Source organism: Alosa alosa, chromosome 16, assembly GCF_017589495.1.
Source record: "Alosa alosa isolate M-15738 ecotype Scorff River chromosome 16, AALO_Geno_1.1, whole genome shotgun sequence".
NCBI lineage: Eukaryota > Metazoa > Chordata > Actinopteri > Clupeiformes > Clupeidae > Alosa > Alosa alosa.
In genome coordinates this window covers 17,587,298-17,609,155 of record NC_063204.1, presented here as the reverse complement: position 1 = coordinate 17,609,155, position 21,858 = coordinate 17,587,298, and the positions used below count along the sequence as shown (strand labels likewise).

Here is a 21,858-nt window from a genome sequence, read left to right as displayed (position 1 = left end):
GCACAGGAAACCGCGTTACACACACCCACACACACACCACCACCACCATGTGCACAGTTATAAACACGCACACAAACACACACACGCACACACACACACACACACACACACACACACACACACACACACACACACACACACACACACACACACACACACACACAGCAGAGTCTGAGAGACCATTGACAGATGGACTGACAGACATACACTTACAGGCAGATATGTGCACAAACTTACCACATAACCATACACTAGACAAAAGGGCAGACAGACAGACAGACACACACACACACACATTCACATTTGATGGCAGTGCACAATATATGAAAATGTATGCATGTATTTAGCAAAACACCACTTACACACATACACACATGTATACTCACACAGATATATGACATATGGGACCTACTTTATGTACACATCTATTGATGTCATGGATTACCATCTAAGCACACACACAGGTATGCTTGTGCATGTGCATGTGCGTGTGTGTGTGTGTGTGTGTGTGTGTATGTGTGTGTGTGTGTGTGTGTGTGTGTTTGCATGAGTGTGTTTGGGTGGAGGGGAAAGACTGGGCAGCTCTTCTTTCCCAGAGTGGACTTCCTGCCTTTGTCTCAACCCTTCCTGTTTTTCCAGGAATACATGGCTGGACTTAAGCAATAAATCATCAATAAATCACACACAGACACAGACACACACAGACACACCACACAACACACACTTAAGCAGCAGCCCAGGTGAACCCTCCATTAGCCTTGTAAACCCTCACACATCCCCTTGACGCTACAGGCTAGTCCTGCAGCTTCTAACCTTTCAACTTATATGGACACAGCAGCAAATGGATGTCTGTAGTGTATTTGGATGTGTGTGTGTGTGTGTGTGTGTGTGTGTGTGTGTGTGTGTTTCTACACTGCCTGTCAATGAGAAGAGCATGCCATATTATAAAAGATTTAAAAGAGCAGGGACCTAACAAGGGGGCGGGGGCATGTGGAAAAGCCATCGCTAAAGCAACAGACTTCAGTACTCTCTCTCGCTCACGCACACACACACACACACACACACACACACACACACACACACACACGCTCATACACACAGAAACGCAGACACACACACACACGTTCACTAAAAGGTCATTCTCTGTATCATTATGAGATCAAAGTTGTTTCTGGGTCAAACTTTAAGTAGTTATCAGTCAAGCCATTCCTGGCACAGGACAAAGTGTATGTGTGTGTGTACAATTACACTTTGTGTGTGTGTGTGTGTGTGTGTATAAAAGTGTGTATAAAATGCTTATTATGGCTTTGGTTCATGCAATTGCATGTACGTTATATGTTAGTGAATGTTGGGTGGGAGAGGAAGTCACCGTCAGGGTAGTTCAACCCAGTTCAAGCCAGGACACTCTACATTAGGGCACTGCACAAGCTCACAGTGTGGTGTTTTTACGTATGTTTATGTGTGTATATGTTTATGTGTGTGCACCATGCATTGTTAGCTTCTAATTACACAGGGATGTGGACCATATTTACCACTTGCAGTTTTGGCATGATTCATTTCCCATACCAGTTTATGGTATGGTGTTTAAAGACAGACACACACACACACACACACACACACACACACACACACACACACACACACACACACACACACACACACACACACACACACACACACACACACACACACACACACACACACATGGCTGAAGCAAAACTTCCTATTCACGTCTCCAGTCCCACGGTGCTGGAGTGAAACAGCAGTGGTTCTCAAACGTGTGTATTTTAAACAGGGCTGGGGCAGTCAGGTTGGCACTCACACAGGTCAGTGGCCTGAGCTCCACACACTGTAATTACACACACACACACACACACACACACACAAACAGAGGTCAATCCAGCGTGAAATATGCTCTGCTGGATTTCACACGAACACTAAGTATGCTGGCCAAAGGACACACACACACACACACACACACACACACACACACACACACACACACACACAGGAGGCCAACTGGCTGCATTTGTTGACAAAGATTTAAGGCATCATTTCTGAAGCTTTATTTTTATGCTTTCTGAAGAGTGAGGGAACTTTACCCAAAATAACTTCTTATGAAGATGAAGTTGACAGGACACACAACCCTCCACCTTCCAACACAAACACACACACACACTGGACACACACACTCGCCAAAACCACATCTACACCAACTCAGGCCTACATGGTCATTGTGATAGTAGTGCTAAGCTCAGACATGCCAAAGACACAGCTCAAAAATACAAACGCATGCAGACACACAATCGAATGTCCACTCTACACATTAGTAGAGATGCAAAATGTTGTAACTGTAACTGTAAAACTGGAAGTCCTCAACATAATGAGAAATGGATGGGCATACAGAAAGAGAGTGAAAGAGATAGAGATGGAGAGCTAGTGAGTGTGAGTGTGAGTGTGAGTGTGAGTGTGATCTTTAGAAATGAGGGCTGCATGAAGAAATGAGGGCTGGATTCTGCCTGTGTTGACCTCATGCTAGTGCTGAGTGAGTTATACTCCTCCACCGTACTCTACCACACACGCTCATACACACACACACACTCATCCCAGAGCAAACACGTGGACACACTTGAAGTGTACATGGAAAGGAACACACACACTCACACACACACACACACACACACACACACACACACACACACACACACACACACACTAATTATCTGGACACTTGGACTAACACTTGGACAGTCACATACTCACACACACACACACACACACACACACACACACACACACACACTAGATGCTAGGGTAAGTCCACTGGGCTCACTACTGGGATGGCTCTAAAGGGAGCATGAGCTGCTGCAGACGACTGAAGGAAGCAGAGGAGCAGATCAGAAAGATAAGTGTGAACATTCAACAGCTGCGCTCTGTGTCTCTCCATCCATCTACCCATTCCCCTTCCTGATCTACCTCTGTCTCCTCTTAACCCAGACAGAGAGAGGGAGGGAGGGAGGGAGGGAGGAAGAGTGAGGAAGAGAGAGGAAGATGTGAGCCGAGATACTGACAGGAGAGAGAAGGCAGAAGAAAACAAATGATACAAAGTCATGAGGAACGAAATGAAAGGAAAGTGACAGAGAGCAGCAGAAGCAAATAGAGAGGTGTGCAATGTAAGACCATTATGACAGCAGTGATTCTCTATCTCTTACGCACACACGCGCGCACACACACACACACACACACACACACACACACACACACCTGCACACGCACGCTGCACTGCGCACGCGACGCGCATTAACGCGCTCGCTTTGCTCATGCTCATGCTCTAAGCGTTGCCCCATTAAATCCGTCCCCGTGCAAGTAACCTGTCGTTAAGCAGTTACCGTGGCGACACGGCTTTGGACGAGCTCACAGTAGCAATTTTACAGCTCCGTCTCTCCTGTGGCGCTTGCAGACGTGAGATCATGTTTGGGTGAACATGTGTGTGTGTGTGTGTGTGTAGACCCCCAGGATGACCCTAATCGTGCTGGCTTTTGGAGCTCTTTTCACTCAAACTGTCCAGCTGTAAAACCCCAACACACAGTGGTAAAATGCACACACTCACAACAACACAACATGCACAGTGTACGTACACACACACACACACACACACACACACACACACACACACACACACACACACACACACACACACACACACACACACACAACAAATTGTCTATGAACATACCCTGGGTTTGACATTACTGTATTAGACCACAGGCACAAATCACGACATTCGCAGACACACAAACACACACAGACGCACAAGAGGTAACTGAACTCCTTTGGCAAAATACAGGGCTCTTTTCTAAGCCATAAATGTCTGTTGTGCTGCCCAGCATTCTAACCATCAAAGGTCCCACACACACACACACACACACACACACACACAGGGCAGGGTGAGGTCCCTCATGTCGACAATTCTGTCATATCGAGTCACACACCCGCACCACAGGCCAGTGACAACATCCTTGGAGTGCCACCTCCGCTGTGGTAGTGGCCGTTGCCAGGTGCAACTGAGCGAGGCCTGATTGGCTTTGATATGGAGCGTGTGACAGCATGTGCCTGGACCAGGAACAGAGATCAGAGAGGGCAGTGACCACTCGAGACCTTCAGCGCTCTCTCTCTCTGGGATCAGACACACACACACACAAAACACTCACCTTTTAAACTTAAAGGCCCACTAGCTCATGGGACAAAGCTTTAGATATGGAATTTATGTGACTATACAGTCTGCTTAACATACTCAGACACACACACACACACACACACACACACACACACACACACACACACTCACACACAAAAGGCCTTTGCCAATGCTCAGAAGCCAGAAAGATCCCTTTTAGTTTCACGCTGCATAACATCTAGATTTGTATTCCTCTGCAGGATGGCCAAGAGAGAGAGAGAGAGAGAGAGGGAGGGAGAGGGAGGGAGGGATAGACCAGAGAGGAGGGAAGGCAAACAGAGGGAGGAATAAAAACGAGTTCAGGCCTCTCTAGAACTTTATAAACTCCAGAACAGAGGGATGGCGAGAAAAAATTTAGGAGAGAAGATACAACAAAGGACGAATGGAAATGAACACAGAAGAAACCTGGATGAGAGGCAGGGAGAGAGTCTCTGCGTGTGTGTGTGTGTGTGTGTGTGTGTGTGTGTGTGTGTGTGTGTGTGTGTATGTATGTGTATGAGAGAGAGAGAGACAGAGAGAGAGAGAAAGAGAGAGCAAGAGATCGTGTGAAAGCGATTTGGACTAGTAGGAAAAGTGGAGTCCAGCAGTGTCTCTCACATGCTTCCAAAATCAAGCCTTCCCAATTTCTATACACTGGAAAAACACCTTTATAAACTAAACACACACAGTCACACATACATTTGCACACACACACACACACACACACACACACACACAGACATAACCCAGGAGCGGTGTCTATGAGCCAGACCTAAATGATCTACCACCTCTGCTTAACACTCATTTCCAGAGGACTCTCACAACCCTCAAAACCGAGTCTGCAGGTCCACACACACACACACACACACACACACACACACGCTGCCAAGCCTTCCTCTCTTAGGACCCTATGCAGCCAAGACTCCAGGACACGTCGAGGAAATGTCCGACCGAAGGTCACATGCTGCTATATGCTCCACTCTGCTCTAATTCCTTATGACCACACACATACACATACACATACACACACACACACACACACACACACACACACACACACACAAAACACACATGCACACACACTTTATTTCATTCATACATATGCACATATTTTGTCACAAACACACACACACACACACACCTCATTCCAACACACACGCCGCCAACACACACATACAAACCAAAGCCTTACAGAATTACACTAAAGTCATTAAGCAAATCTTATTATATGATAAGAATTCCAATAGAGATATGACATTAAGACTGATAAAACATTATTAATAAATCCTCATTCCACACTTGTTTTAATTTCCTCAGATATTTAGATTGGTGTTAGCTCAACGTTTCAAACATTCACAGCCATTTTTGACAGCCACATCTGAACATTCTTTGTGTGTGTGTCACAAACTTGAACTTGTGTGAGGGGGTATGTGCAAGTGTGCCATGTAGCTATTGACTGGCTTATTTATGTGGAGTTTGTGCTAAACTATACAACAGAGAAATACTAAAACACACGCACGCACGCACGCCACACATACACACGCACGCACGCACGCACGCAACCTGTTCGGTGCTGTGTGTCCTTTGGATAGAGACTGTGCTGGATATCATTATACCTCTGAAAAAACACACACATAAAATAAAATATAAATAAATGACATTCCTTCTCCCTCTCCTCCCCTCACTCTCGTTCTATCCATTTTTTGTCATTTTCTTCTCCCCGCTTTGCTAAAACAAAGTGGAAATTTTCATTCTGATGTAATTGGAAACAGGGAGCTTTTCCAGTGGCAACAAATCCTTGTGTTACAGTGCCGTGTCCCAGTGGCAAGGAGAGGGGGAGAGAGGGAGAGGAGGGAGAGAAAGAGGGGAGTGGAGGAGAGGATGGATGGAGGGGGAGAAGGATAAACGGCTGGAAAGCGATAAAGTGCTCCCGTAGCGCACACCGCTGCCACCACTTTAGCCAACACTCTCTCTCTCTCTCTCTCTCTTTCTAACGTTCACCCATCTCTCCGTCTCTCACCCGGTCTCTTCCCCCTCAATTCCTTCTTCTCTCTTCCCTTATCCTCTCCATCCTTCCTTCCATGCCCTCCATCTCTTTCAGTCGCTCCCTTTCCCTCTCTCAGTCCCTCCTCTCCCTCCCTCTCCATCTCTCACTCACTTTCATTTCTCTCCCTCTCTCTCTCTCTCTCTCTCTCCCTCTCTTTCGCCACAGATTCCAGATGCTCGGCATTCTTGACATCAGAATGGAAAAATTTACTGTTAGCCGAGAAGAAATTTAATACGGCCATTCCTGTCATGTCCCTCATAGCAGCGCTAGTGGGCCGCCGGTCTGGGGAAGCCATAGAGCGTCGCAGAGCGATAAACAGTATGGCCCCTCAATATGGCCCTCATTACCTGTTCGCGATTACACAACCAGTCACTTGTTTGAGGAGATCGGCGGAACAATACACACACACACACACACACACACACACACAAACACACACACACACACACACACACACACACACACACAGACAAGCACAGACACACACACACAACACACACACACACACACACACAAGCACAGACACACACACACTCATTAGAAAAATAAGTGTGTCTGGTAGAAAGGTTTGCTCTTCAAAAGCTTTCCATGTGTAGTCTTTGGTGTGCCCTTCCTGCTGAGAGGGCCTGGCTCTGCTTATCTTTTAGGCCTGCCGTGGGACCCTTAAAAAGCTGATAGGACAGGCAGGGCCGGAGCGCTGCCGTGCCGTAAACGTCTACGCGGCCCCACCGTGGATCCATGAGCCTCGTCACCTGCTGGAGGATGTGCTGGGCTGTGATGGATCTCTCTCAGTGATGTGCTCCACTGTGGACTTGTGCCTTCGGTCATTTGCACTGTTTGAGGACATTCTGGACCTCTATTCAAGGTCATTCTCTGCCATGCTCCCACAATGTGATGCAGTGCTCAAGCTTACTTGTCTTAGATACCTGTGGCTGTATCCCTTGCAGTGATGTGTAAATGTACACTGTGCTATACATCCTGATAATGTCTCTGTCATACTGTGTAATACTTTGTTTATGCCAAAACAGTCGTCCTTTATGGTTCAATAAGGCATGCCACATCAAATCTGTCTGCGTGCCTGATCCTTCGGTGTTTACTTATCTGAGCGCAAGTTGAAAATATGCTACATCAAAAACATTGACAAAACACACCTTGCGCAATTGTTTATGTGTGTGTGTGTGTGTGTGTGTGTGTGTGTGCACGCGCGCTTCATCACAACCGAAGGTCCTCTCATATTCTCAAACACGGTAAACATCTTTCCTGGCGACTAAAAAAACACATTCAAACAATCATCCCCAAATCCAGTGCACATTTGTTTGATGTGCTGAAAGTCCACGGACCCCTGGTAATAGTGTGTTTGCACGTAGTTCTGTGTGTGCCAGAGAGAGACAGAGTGAGAGTGGAGGAGAAACAGGGACACACAGAATAAGCTTCCAACAGTGTGTGAGTGTGTGTGAAAGTGGATACAGTGGTCAGATACTGACTGTGGGCAAGGTCACATTACTAAATTTTACCAGCAGACAAAAGAAATGAGAATACGACGCATCAAGAGAGAGAGAATGATGATGAAGAAGAGAGAGAGAGAGAGAGAGAGAGAGAGAGAGAGAGAGAGAGAGAGAGAAAAGAGAATGAGAGAGATGATTTTGAACAGAGACCAAAGAAGGAATTTTGGCAGGTCTGTGGTGGCAGAGCTGCCTCAGAGCCGTTTAAAGCACACTTGGACAATTAAATCTTAATTTCCTCCCATTTGGACAGGTGTGTGTGTGTGTGTGTGTGTGTGTGTGTGTGTGTGTGTGTGTAAATATGAACCAGGAGCCAAGAGGTGGCTGGGGAGTTCAGTCAGTTACTATCCCATGGCAAAAATTATTTCTACTACACATACTGTACTGTATGTGAAGTTTACATTCATATGTGACACAGACACAGACACACACACAAACCAAAAGCCTGGTCACTGCTTCATGTGTTTCCAAAGTATTTATTAAATCTCAGATGTTACCCCATGGAGGTGGCACTAAACGTAACTGTACCACACACTCCTTTCTCTTTCTCTTTCATCTTATCTCTTTTACTCTCTCTATCTGTTCCACTCTGTTTTTTCTGCTCCATTCAATCTTTTTCTTTCTTACTCTCATTCTTTCCTCCATAGTTTCTTCTTTTTGATTTATTTCTTTACTTATTTATTTATTGATTGATTTTCTTTCACTTTTTTCTTCCTGTAAGCTGTGGTTTTAAATATGCAATGTAATATACATTTGATGTAAAATTAAATAAAATATATTTTATTCCTTCTCTTTCTTCTTTCTTTCTTTCTGTGACTTGCTTTCTGCCGAGACAAGAGGCAGAGCTCCAGATTCTTCCATGAGCATTTTCTTACATTCATTTATTAAATCTTAATTGCAAGAAAGATGTGATGAATTAACAAAAGAAAGGGGGACAAAGAGAAGAAAAAGGCCAGAGAAGGAAAATATGGGTTTCACTGTGAGACGGGTCTTGCCTCGATCCAGCCACACATCCACGCCATGTTTATTCAGCAAACACACACACACACGCTCTGACACACACACGTGCACACACACACACATGCACGCACACACACACACACACACACACAAACATGCATACAAAAACATGCAACCACATTTAAATGATCAGCGTCACAGAGAAAACATCTCTCTCTCTCTCTCTCTCTCTCTCTCTCTCTCTCTCTCTCTCTCTCTCTCTCTCTCTCTCTCTCTCTCTCTCTCTCTCTCTCTCTCTCTCTCTCTCTCTCTCTTTCTCTTTCTCTTTCTCTTTCTCTCTTTTACAGGCCCTAAAAGTCAGCGTGTAATTAAAAGATCACACACAGCAAATCAGGGCAAGCAGAGTTGTCCCACATTAGATCATCCCAAAGCAGCACACTGGGGCCCACACTTTGACATTTTAAATCGGCTATAAAAGACCAGAGTGACGAAATGACCAAATGACGTTCTGGAGCAGGATAAACGCACGGCTACTCATCAGTCCAAACCAAGACAGCTAACAGCGCCTGCGGTCGATGTGTGTGTGTGTGTGTGTGTGTGTGTGTGTGTGTGTGTGTGTGTGTGTGTGTGTGTGTCTGAACGTGCATTTGTGATTGTGTGATGCGAGTGACGCATGTAATCATTCAACAGTCACACACACACTTTCTGGGTGTTTCTGTAGTGGTTTGGAGCGCACCACATCAACTTAGCAGAAACAAATGTAGAATGTTTAGGAAGCAGTCACAAATGTAGAATTAAGACATAAATCATGTCTGAAACACTCATGACAAACAGATTTTAAACCAGTTGTAGTGTTGATGTTTTTATTTTTTTTTTACAAAACTGCTTAAAGTCCTGTTTTGAATCTTGAATAAGACATTTGCCATCTCACTCTCACATACAGTACACACAATTGGAGAGCTCTCAACCATCCAACAAATAATCACTCCATATCTCTCTCTCTCTCTCTCTCTCTCTAGTGCAGCACCATTTCTGTTCTTCTTTCTCTTCACTCTGCTGAGACTTCAGTCTAACATCCCCCCCGCCCACACACTGTTTGTCTGTATTTATGTCATCATTATCTGTCTCTTCTGTGCAGTGTTTTTTTATTTCACTCTGTCCAGCTCCTCTCTCCATCTCTCCATCTCTCCGGCCTGTGCTCGTATTTCAGAGTGTAAGCAGCAGGCGAGGCGAGGCGACCCTCTCTGTTTGGGGACAGAGGGGACCATACATGTTTGATTTGGAAAGAAGGACACTGCCAGTAATTGCCTGAAATGACTATAATCGTAATTGATGGTCTGGCTTTCCACTTTGTCTATACAAATTTCCACAGCAAGTACGTAATCGCCAGCGCACGCCATGTCTACAGGCCAACCACCGACACACTCTTTATCCATCAGAACCCCTTCTTCTCTCTCGCTCTCCCCCAACTCTCTCTCTCTCTCTCTCTCTCTCTCTCTCTCTCTCTCTCTCTCTCTCTCTCTCTCTCTCTTTCCCTCTCCCTTCCTCACGGGCATCGTTTCCTCACAAACACACACACCTGCACCAACAGAGACGCAGACAGACGCACACGCAGGCAAACACATATAGACAGGCACTAACAGGCCCAATGGGTCTCCGTGCACTAACCCATCACCGTAATCGCCCGCAGAAATGCGAGAGCTCACGGCGGAGGCGGCCTCGGGGATACGTGTGTATCCGTGCGTGACTGACATGGACGGTAAGGCCAAGCGACGGCACCACAAGCGGCTCTGCAAATCGCCCTAGTGAACTGTGACATTTTCCTGGAGGACATTCTTGAAGCGTTTAAAGTTTTATTTTTTTTGGACCGAGGAGCCATAATGTTGCGAGACATGGTGACTCATCTTTACTGTATAAATGAGATTACTGATCCTTTCTCGTGTCCAGCTAGAATGTTTTTATTTGTTTGAATTGAATTAAATGTCCATGGCCAAGGCCATGTCTGTGTGCTAGCTGTGTATTTGAATTCTGTTTTAACTAACTCTTGGACAATTGCTACAGCATATTCACAGTATTGTTTCAATAATGTTCAAAAACTATTTGATGGTAGGAATTCTTCACTGACTCATAGTCTTCACTGACTCAAAGTCACAAATAAAGTACTAGGTTCTGTTAGGGTTCTCAGGTTCTAGCTTCCCACTATGAAAATGAGGTTGCCCAGAACAGATTCTTCACAGTCCTGAAGTGTTCCTCATTATGGAAAACTACTGTAGAGCTGTTGGCCAAAATACCATGAATGAGGTTCTGCAAAGACACTTTTACCAGAGGGTTCCAAGGCAAACCATTATTGGCTCCTTCATGGAAACATTCAGTAGAAACCATCAGGGTTCCTGGTTCTGTCTTTTTCATAGTGCAATATGCCATAGGCCATGATGAGTGTAGGACAGGAGTGGTTGTTGATAAATGATTGATTGGTATTGATTTGGGCGATTGATGAGGGAGTTTGTGCTCACCTGGCTCATTGCCGGCTCCCGTTGAGAGGGCGGGCATGGTTTCTGCGCTGTGGGTCCCCACAACTTCACACTGTTGCCACGGTGATTCAGCGCTGTGTCCACGGTGTTGCTTGTGTTTTCGTCAAAAGGCACACCCCCAGTCAGACCGGCTCATTGTCTTTATACCATGAAATTATGAAGAAAGCTGTAACACACACACAAACACAAACACACACACACAGACACACACAAACATTAATACATGTATAGCAAGAACAGTGTTTAATGACACACATACACACATACAAGCTGAAACAATGCAGTAAGCACTGACTGATGTTTATCCTTCATTTAACAAATAAACGGCAGCTAATCAAATAAAAGAAAATGCTTTTTTTCTGACTCCCTCACACACACACACACACACACACACACACACACACACACACACACACACAAACACACACACACACAAAGAGTTCTGTGGAGAAGTGGCTCCTGAGAGAAACATTGCTCAGTGTGATGAAGAGGCCCCACAGGTGGACCCCCTCTGACCTCTTGAACTCCACATGACCTCCAGCAGGTGCTGCTACTGCAGTAAGTAAAAACACCACACACACACACACACACACACAGCCTGAGTGCTCTGATGAATACACATACACACCAGAAATGCTCTAATGTGTGCAGACACACGTTGACAGAGCGCAGTTCGCTACGCAGGAAAAACAGCCCTATATGGTACATGTGTCCACAGAGAGAGACTGTGTGTGTCAGGGTGTTATGTAGGATGAAAGGAGAGCTGTTTAACTGGCCAGAGGAAATCAAAAGGCAGATGGACTGAAGGAGGGAAAAAGAGAGAAAAGAGAGAGAGAGAGAGAGAGAGAGAGAGAGAGAGAGAGGACAGAGGTGAGGGGGGTGTCCCATCCAAAGCAAACTTCTCACTGGACTGGCTTTCGCTTCTCTTCTCTATCTGTCTAGAGGATAGAAACATCTGCCCACTCTCTTTCTCTCTCTGTGTGTGTGTGTGTGTGTGTGTGTGTGTGTGTGTGTGTGTGTGTGTGTGTGTGTGTGTGTGTGTGTGTGTTTGCGTGACTGTCAGTGGCAGAGGGTTCAACTGTGCTCTGTACAGTTAGTATGTCTGTGTGTGTGGGTGGGTGGATGCATTGGCCAGAGTGCAGATGACAAAGAGCATCCATAGAAAGATTGCACCTCATTTCAGTTAAGGCTCACACCCTCAACCCCACGCTCACACACACACACACACTCTCACAAACAGACACACAGACACAAACTACCAATACATCTGGAAAACAAGACAACAAATAAAACCCTGAGGCCCAAGATTAGAGAAGCAGACATTGGTGTTGATGTTGGTGTGTGTGTATATATAGTACTACATATAACAGATAAGCACACAGACACACACACACACACACACACACACACACACACACACACACACACAAACACAAATAAAGTCATAACAGAATGAATGGAATCTTGGCCAGGGAGATAATGGATAACTGGATGAGGGAGTAAGCTGGGCAGGAGGGGGAGAAGGAGGTGGAGAAGGAGATGGAGAAGGAGATGGAGAGAGGAGGAAAATAGGAAGATGGAGTAGAGCAGAAAGACATCGTCTCCAATACTTCAAGAGAGAGAGAGAGATGATTTTTTGAAGGTAAATGGGAATTCCAAAGCATATTTTTCCAAGCGGGAGCTCTGGGAAAGGCCAAAGAGCGCACTTTAAAATGGAGCTCACATCCACCCTTTAGTGCACCCTGGAGAACTCTCAGCAGACCCCCAAAACACAGAGAGAGGTAGAGGAAGAGGAAGAGGAAGAGAGAGAGAGAGAGGGAGGGGGAGAAAAGAGGGAGAGCGTGAGTGAGTAAGTGGATGAGTGAGAGAAAGTCCTGGGAGGGTGAAAGTCTGAGGAGAGCGAGCACCTTACTCCTCCATGGCTCTGCCTCTGTGTATATATCACACAGTATCAGGTTTGGAGACTAATCTGCAATGTGGAAAAAAGGGGGAACCAGAAACACCTGATTGCAATGAAAAACTACTGCATGCTCCAGCTGTGTGCGTGTGCGTGTGTGTGTGTGTGTGTCTGTCTATCTTCACCTGTTCAAGGCAGTGATCTGTTGGTGCCACCTACTGGTAGAGTTCAGCTATTGCATCATCATCATCTCCATCTAAACAAGTCAACTGTATTTCACTAACCTCATGAACCAAATTGAAAACCAGTTTGATAGAAATCAGAAATATAATAAAAAAATAATAATAATAATAATAATAATAATAATAATTAAAAACACTAATAGACTTACTGCTGTGACAAAATAGTGCCATCATTTTAAATCCATGTCTACATTTATACTTAAGATTTCAAGATGGATTTCTTTTGTGAAAGTATGTTTGTTGAGGGCAACCTCAGTACAGGTACAATTCAGTAGAATTTTGATGCAGTTCAATAAAATCATCTAACACTCAATTCCACCAACGCTAAAATCACTGCTATACTTTTACACATACAAAGCAATATTTCTAAAACTAAAACATACATCATCATTTCATTGGGCCAAAATGCATAGATGACAATAAAATATCTATCTAAAATCTATAAATTTGACAACATCTCAACAGTGTCAAGGTGTTCTTCGGGCTGGAGTTAAAAGAGCAGAACAAAGACATCATTCTTCAATCATGTCAAATGTGAGGAGTGCTTTTTTATTTTATTTGAAAATAATCTCCTCTTCCTTCCACCTTCTGATCTTTACAGAAACGCTGGCCTGAGCTGGGCGCTGTTGTTAAATTCACGGCGTGTCACAAGCATGTGCATGCTGTTTTAAGAGTACACACGACTGTATATTAAGTGTGTGTGTGCGCGCGTGTGTGTGTGTGAACAACCATAAAACTCACGCAGTGACAGAGAGCACTCACTCTTCCAGTTAATAAAACACAAGGCCAAATATTTGCACCCTGATGCAAATAGAGCAAGAGGTGGCATGTGCACACGCACATACACACATAGACAAATGTTTCTCAAAGCGCATGCGCGCACACACACACGCACACACACACACACACGCACACACACAAACACGCACACACGCACACACACACACACACACAATATGCTCTTGGCCTTGTGAATACAGTAATCGTGCGACTTGGTGATAAAAGTAGCTCCTTTGCGTGTAGTGGGCTTACTTTTCTTATTTCATCAATATAGCCTGACTCAAAGCAAACATAATTCTCACAAATGTTTGCCGTTCAACTTAAATGTTGCCATAAAGACACACAGACACACGCGGCCTTGAGAGCCTCTGTGGAAAGTGCTGTTTCTCACCTCCTGCACTAGATGGCACCATATCTGTTGACTATTCCAAAGGGACAAACTATCTGTAGCTTCACCTCAGGATTTACACTTGAAGTAGCCCCACTACAAGGCAAGAGTGTTTATGGAAAAAGAGAATGGAGTCCAAGTGTGGACAAAGGTGTGAAGGTGTGAGAGTCTGTCTGTTCGCGCTGTCGCCATTGTTTATGTGGAGATGCCAAACAGGTTGTTTTAAGTTGTAGGGTTGATAATGGAGTCAGCCAGCTGGAGGATGGCCTCACACTGAGAGCTCTTAAATGGTCATCTCAGGAGTCTGGTAAATGTCTCATCCCGGAAAGGGTCAGTGAAGGGCCTTATCTAACCTCCCTGCTATCACAAAATAGTACAAAGAAACTAACCATTCCAACACATATTTTGTGTTGAATAGGTTTGGTTCCAACTCAGAGCTGTTATTGTTCACCCCATTCAGTAAAGACTGATCTTCAGACGCAAAACTGATCTCAACACCAGTGAATGTAACAAAGTGACCGTATTCGTCTGATCATTTCTACCACTGGAATGTAGGCTAGATTACTACATCTTATGACTGTACAATGTAAAAAAATGTATATCCTCACTCTCAGATTCAGACATGCCATTACAAGTGGTGGGCCTATCGCATTACTGGGCATTCCTGACTTTGACTGGTGTCTCCACAGAACAATCTCTGGCTCTAAATCTGACAACATGGCGGAATGATTTTGACTTCATATATCAAATGGAAGGGCATGAGGACATGTCTTCTTACAGTCATGGCTCTACACAGACATTTACAGTCACGTGGCTATCGGTCTATTAGTCTGCTATTGGGCTGCTGACAAGCCACGTCTGGGAGAATGCTTTGAGCTCTCGGCGCACATTTCTTTCTATCATATTGCAGCGAACTTCTGCTGTCTTCTCTCCATTTCTCTCATCTGTCTTAATCTGCAATACTGCAGTCTCAGAGGATGAGAGATTACTCCGTGCGGATGGGGTCTGCAATGGAAATACAGTCTTTTTCCCCCTCTGAGCTCAGTCTTTTATACATTTATTCTAATGTTGCATATTCAATTTTCTCTTTTTCGTTTCCGCTTGGTTTGAAGAAGCTCTTGTCTGTACTGCACGGTCTTCCCAGGGGACTCTCTCCACTGCTACTAGTCCCCATGCCTGTTTTCAGTTGAGATATCAAGGCAACACATAATGATGATCCCCAATTTAGCCCAAATCAAAAACAAGGCTAGGATTATAAACCAGATGCATGGATCAAAGCAGGACAGGTCAGAACGCATTAGAGATCCCAGCAGGTTGATGGGAGAGTACTGTAGCTGGACCGGCACTCTGTGTTGAGCACACGTGAGCTGGTTGTCCGAGAGGCCATGCAGCGGACACTTGTGAGTGCTGGCCCAGGGACAATAAAGGTTACCTTATGTCATCACAGGGACACACCAAGCAGCTTGAGCCCAGATGGACAGGCCCGAAGGCCATTCCTCTCCACATCATCTTTCTGTTTCACTCCTTCTCGGCTCATCCTCTCTCTCTCCCTCTCTCTGCCTTTCTTTTAGTCTCATCCTCTCCTCTTCCTCCTTCCTCAACTCTCCCTCTTTCCTCCACTCTGGATGACTTCATCTCTCTGAAGTCTCTCTCTCTCTCTCTCTCTCTCTCTCTCTCTCTCTCTCTCTCTCTCTCTCTCTCTCTCTCTCTCTCTCTCTATCTCTCATCTCTCTTTTCCTCTCTGGCCCTCTCTCTCTAATCTCTCTCTCTTCCCTCTCTCTCTCTCTCTCTCTCTCTCTCTCTCTCTGGCCCTGAGACTTAATTTAAAACTCATTACTCTATCCTTGCCTCCCTCTCTCCTACACTTGCATATATGCTTCCTCCCAACACACAACCCTATAGGCAGTCAGGAGGGAGGGAGGGAGGAGAGAGAGGGAGGGAGAGAGAGAGAGAGAGAGAGAGAGAGAGAGACCATGGGTGACAGAGAGAGACAAAGACAGAATACTGACTTAGCTATTCGTAGAGAATGAGCTCCTCTAAATTATTGAGACAACATAATGTGTGACTAGAGAACCAGACACTCTGCTGAAGCCTCTAGCCTTACCACAGTTCAAAGGTCAACTCTAATAGGCTGACTCCGCAATCTGGAAACATCAGGAAGGAATGCGTTCATCCCCAGTGCAAGCACTTCACATGTGACTCAGAACTCCCCCTGTCAATATATGGTTAACAGAAGCAACGCATAGAACCACCACGCTACAGAAGTAATATAAAGGACCTTCTCCAAGCGGGAGGGGCAACTTCATCTATAAAGGGTTCTGTTGCTGTGTGATTTGTTTGACCGGCCAACCAGTTAATTATACTCTTCAATGGACTAGTCAGGTGCGCCAGGTGCAGCCGGTTGGGGGGTGGGGGGGCACCTGTGGCAAAGAAAACAGAGAGGCGACACTCCCATAAGAAACCATGGAAAAAGATGGCAGCGCTTTGCCATGCCAGTTTCCAGGTTATGGGAGTTTTGGAGCTGAAAACGGCCAATCACTTGGTCAGTAGGCAATGAGTTACTAGTGTACGCCCTCCAGCATCCAGAAATACATCCCACCCTCCTGCTATACAGCCATTCAGCATAGTTTTTTTTGGAACTATTGATCGTGTGGCGGCAACATCAAAGAGTGTCGCTACTCTCTCTTTCTATGGCTCTGCACCTGCGGAAATCAGCTCATTGCTTACCCTGACATTCACGTACTTGACTTCTTTTTTTATTGTTATCATACTGGACATACATGGAATATTGTTATTTCCCATTCCCTAAAATACTTCAACGCTGAAGTAAAATACTGCCATATTGTGTTGTTATATTAATATTATATGCAACTTCTAACTTTACTATTATCTACTTTAAAGCCAAAAGAACAATTTGGGGGTTGCTAGCACACACACACACACACACACACACACACACACAACCTGAGTGCTCTGATGAATACACACACACACACACACACACACACACACACACACACACACACACACACACACAGTCTGATCAAACCGGTTTTCTCTGTAAAACAATCATAGATCATGAGAAAGTAGAACAAACAATGGACAGGAAAGGGGAACACACACCCAATACTGACCAGTATAAACCTGAAACACTGGATGCTTTAACGGCTGGCGCGGTTCATGTCACTCCAGAAACACACACACCTGGAAGGAGAGATAGATGGAGAAAGACAGAGAGAGAGAGAGGGAGACAATAAGCAAGGGAAGTCTACTTTCAGCTCCACATCACCTTCATAAACATTTTTACAAGCAATTAACAGTCAACACAGAGAACCAATAAAACACAGAGCACTTATAAACAAAATCCACTGGTTTTCAGTAAAAACACAAAATTGCCTGGGAAAAATGTGTGTGTGCACCTTTCTGCTGTGAACACTAGATGGCATAACAGGACACTAACTAACACAGGACGCCATGCACGCACCTGCAGTGAAAGTTATCTCACCCCCCCCACACACACACACACATTCTGGTATCCAGGGTCACTATTGTGGCTGACAGAAACAATACTTTTTTTAAAACAAAATTAAAATGTTTATTCTCTCCCAAGCTCAGTCTTTCTCTCAGTCTCTCTCTCTCTCTCTTGCACATACACACAAGCAAAAAGTTGAGTGCCTTTACATGAGCACATGTTAACAAACCCAGGACAGATGTTAACCACTTCACATAAAGGTGAAGCATTACTAATGAAGCATTCTTCCATTTTCTCTCTCTCTCTCTCTCACACACACACACACACACACACACACACACACACACACACCAAGTGTGGCACCATGTCTTTGAGTCAGGCGATGAAGTGAGGGTTAAACCGTGCTATCCTGGGAAAGGGTCACTTCATACACGAGCAGCACACCATCTCCATCTGCATTCTGCCACCTCAGTGCAAATGTGCGGCATGTGAAATGTGTGCACACGTTTGGACACACACACTTTTAAGCTCTTTACATTTGCCTCAGCAGAATACATGCACTTTTAGCATAGACATGTTTGTTAAAGTGTATGTCTCTTGAACATTACAACCACATGTCCCAGTGGAAAGCACATGCTGTAAGCCATTACAACATCTATAATTCACAGACTGCTCTGAAGCCTATCTCTGATACTGATGCAGTACTGTAAAGCACATATATACAAACACAGGCATAAAAATTTTGATCAAAGAGCATACTTCTTTCTCTACCTGTGTCAAGCATTCTACTCTACTTGAGTACACTCCATGGCAATCATAGCAATCTGTGCGCACATAAACACACATACACACACATACACACACACACACACACACACACACACACACACACACACACACGAAAGATTGGCACATATTTACAATGCAAGATAACATGCAGTATTGTTTTAACAGTTCCATCAGTTCCAACAGTTTCTGGCTGTCTTTTCTCTGCCTTTCCCATCCACTCCATCTTCTGAAAGCTGATAAACCAGTCCTGAAGCTCGGTCCAGACTGGAGAGTCCAAGGGAGAGTGTGGGGTCAACTCAGGCCATAGTCTCCAATTACATACACAAACACACACCTGGAAAAAGCAAGCAGAGCATTTTTTTGTGTATGTTTGTATCTGGATGTGTGTATATGGGAGCTCCTCCACGCACTGATGCCAAATCAACAATGCCTGTGAAATGGCCATGCCAAAGAGGACAACTGTTTCCACTGCAATAAAAAAGCTGACAGGTGCACTCTGGGTAATGACCTTTCCATTATGTGAGTCTTTCTGGGAGTGGTGTGATGAAAATGGGAGCGACAAGGACAAGTCACCAGAGAGCTTCACACTCCACTTTAAAAGATGAAATATGTTAGTCCTTTATAAAGACTGCAAAGCGCACACACGCACGCGCACACACACACACACACACACACACAGGGGGGGGGGGTGTAAGGGGGTGTAAAAGTGAAGGAGAAAAAGATTAAGTAAAAGAGGAGAATGTGTGTGTGAGAGAGAAAGAAAGATACGGAAAGAAAGAAAGTGGGAGACAGAGAAGATGATACCAAAGATCAGCGTAGAGAAAGAAAGAATTAAAAAGTCAGAGGGAATGATGGCAAGAGAGAGAGAGAGAGAGCGGGCAAGAGAGAGAGAGAGAGCGGGCAAGGCCTCCTGCTTAATCCACACACTAAGCAGCTTAGGGCTGAAAAACCAACAATGCCACTGGGCCACATTTGGGCACGGGATCAGACCCAACACCAACACAGCGCTGAGAGCCGACGGCCCAACGCCCCGACACTCGCACTCTCCCTCCCTCTTTGGCATCTCCTTCTCATTCCTTTGAGGCACCGTTTCTTCATGCTGTCTCCTACAGGCTGTTTCTCCTACTTTCTCTTTCTTTCAGTCCTTCGAGGTGCTCTTCCTCTGAGCATGGCCTTTTCCCACTACTCCATTGGCTTCTCCTTCTTATAGGCTGACCTCAGTCTTCCTCTCTTTCTCTTACTTTCCCCCTCTTGTTCCTTCTCTCTCTCCTCTCCTCCATTCACACTCAGCTCTACTGAGCACAGGTGCATTACTCTAACCTACTTAACAGAGCACTTCTATGCTGCCCCTATGCACAAGCAAGCAAGCATGCACGTGCACACACTGTCTGTCTAAGCCAAAACCACAAACACACACACACACACACACACACAGTAGTCTCCAGAGACACATACACACACCGTTAGTCACCAGATCTTCACACGGCCGTCCTTTAGACAGTCAGAGAGCACCTGTGAAAGCATATGACACTAATGGCCAATGAGTCACAAACCCTCCCACTAAAACTCATTGAGAACTTCCTCTTTTAGAACAACGCCCCAGAACCTTCACACATGCCCATTAGATGACTTACCACTCATCCCATTCACACTCCACACAAAGGCTCAGCACCATCGAGACCACAGAGAGCTAAAGACACACCCAACGTTTCAACCAACTTCCTGTCCATCTATTCACTGATGCCACGGGGGCCCCAAGGAGTCTAAATCACCTGAGACTGCCGGGTGGTGGTGGTGAGTGGTGGGTGGGGTGTCATTGACAAAGCCATGGATGTTTACCCCAGTCAGACAGAGGAATGCCACAGCAATGCCCCCGACTCCCTCCAGAGTGGGAGATGGAGATGAGATGCCTACGGAGGGCACCCTGCTGCAAATCTACTGGGACCCCGAATAACAAAGGGTGGGAATAAGGTGGCTATAAGAGCATCTGAGCTAAAAGAAATGGACACACACTCTCTCACACACACACACACACACACACACACACACACACACACACACACACACACACACACACACACACACACACACACACACACACACACACACACACACACACACACTCTAACAGGGGGGCCCTAGTTGTGCACAGGGAAATCGACAGCAAATTCTTCCACAGCTCACAACAGCAGGCTTTGTGTTGGTGAGGCCATGGCTGAAGAATGAGCTCTTATTTATTGACAGACTTGGCATTTTATCAATGAAGGAGAAGTGGGGAGGAGAAAGGACAGTCTCCCAGACGGCCAGTGGGCAAAGGGCAATGCTGACCAACGGTCCTGACAGGAACACGATGAACAGATCAATCCCACTGCTATAGCAAAAACAAACACCTGCCTTAAAAACAGTATGTAAGGAGTGTGGGAAGAGTCTGAGTGTGTGAGAGAAAGACTTTCATCGATTTACATGTGACATTTAAACATTTTCTCTCTCCCTCTCCCTCACACACACACACACACACACACACACAGACACACATACACATGCACACACACACACACACAAACACACACACAAACACAGACCATTAGCCATTGAAAAGTTCAAACAATGACCATATACATCTCAAGTACAATGGAGATAATCCACAATGCGCTGACCCATGCCTGATACTGCCATTCAAACAGAGAAAGTGTTGTGTGCATGTGTGTATGTGAAGGAAATAGTGAGTGAGTGTTTGTGCGCGTTTATATTTGTGTATAGTGTCCTGTGGGGCATTGTAGTGTGGACAGGTGTGTTTGAATGCGTGTGCGTGTGTGCGTGTGTGTGTATGTATGTGTGTATGTGTGTGTGTGTGTGTGTGTGTGTAGCGTATATGTGTGTTTGTGTGTTTGGTGAGCAGTGTGCTGCAGTCTGACCTGACAGGACGTAACCTAACACTGCTAACCTGGCCTCACTGAATGGACAGACATACGAGATGACTGTCTAAGTCAAAACCGCATACACACACACACACACACACACACACACACACGCA

The 21,858-nt window shown here is 45.3% G+C and overlaps 1 protein-coding gene across 1 annotated transcript in view; it reads right to left on the bottom strand.

The window, feature by feature from the left end:
• The window catches only part of mpp7a (MAGUK p55 scaffold protein 7a), a 125,427-nt gene that overhangs the window by 82,538 nt on the left and 21,031 nt on the right, over window positions 1-21,858 (bottom strand). The window contains exons 2-3 of the mRNA XM_048267030.1: window positions 17,698-17,767; window positions 11,239-11,422 (exon numbers count right to left, since the gene is read on the bottom strand). Of these exons, the coding sequence (XP_048122987.1) occupies window positions 11,239-11,275 (37 nt within the window). The 5' untranslated portion in view covers window positions 11,276-11,422; window positions 17,698-17,767. The remainder of the gene's footprint in view (window positions 1-11,238; window positions 11,423-17,697; window positions 17,768-21,858) is intronic.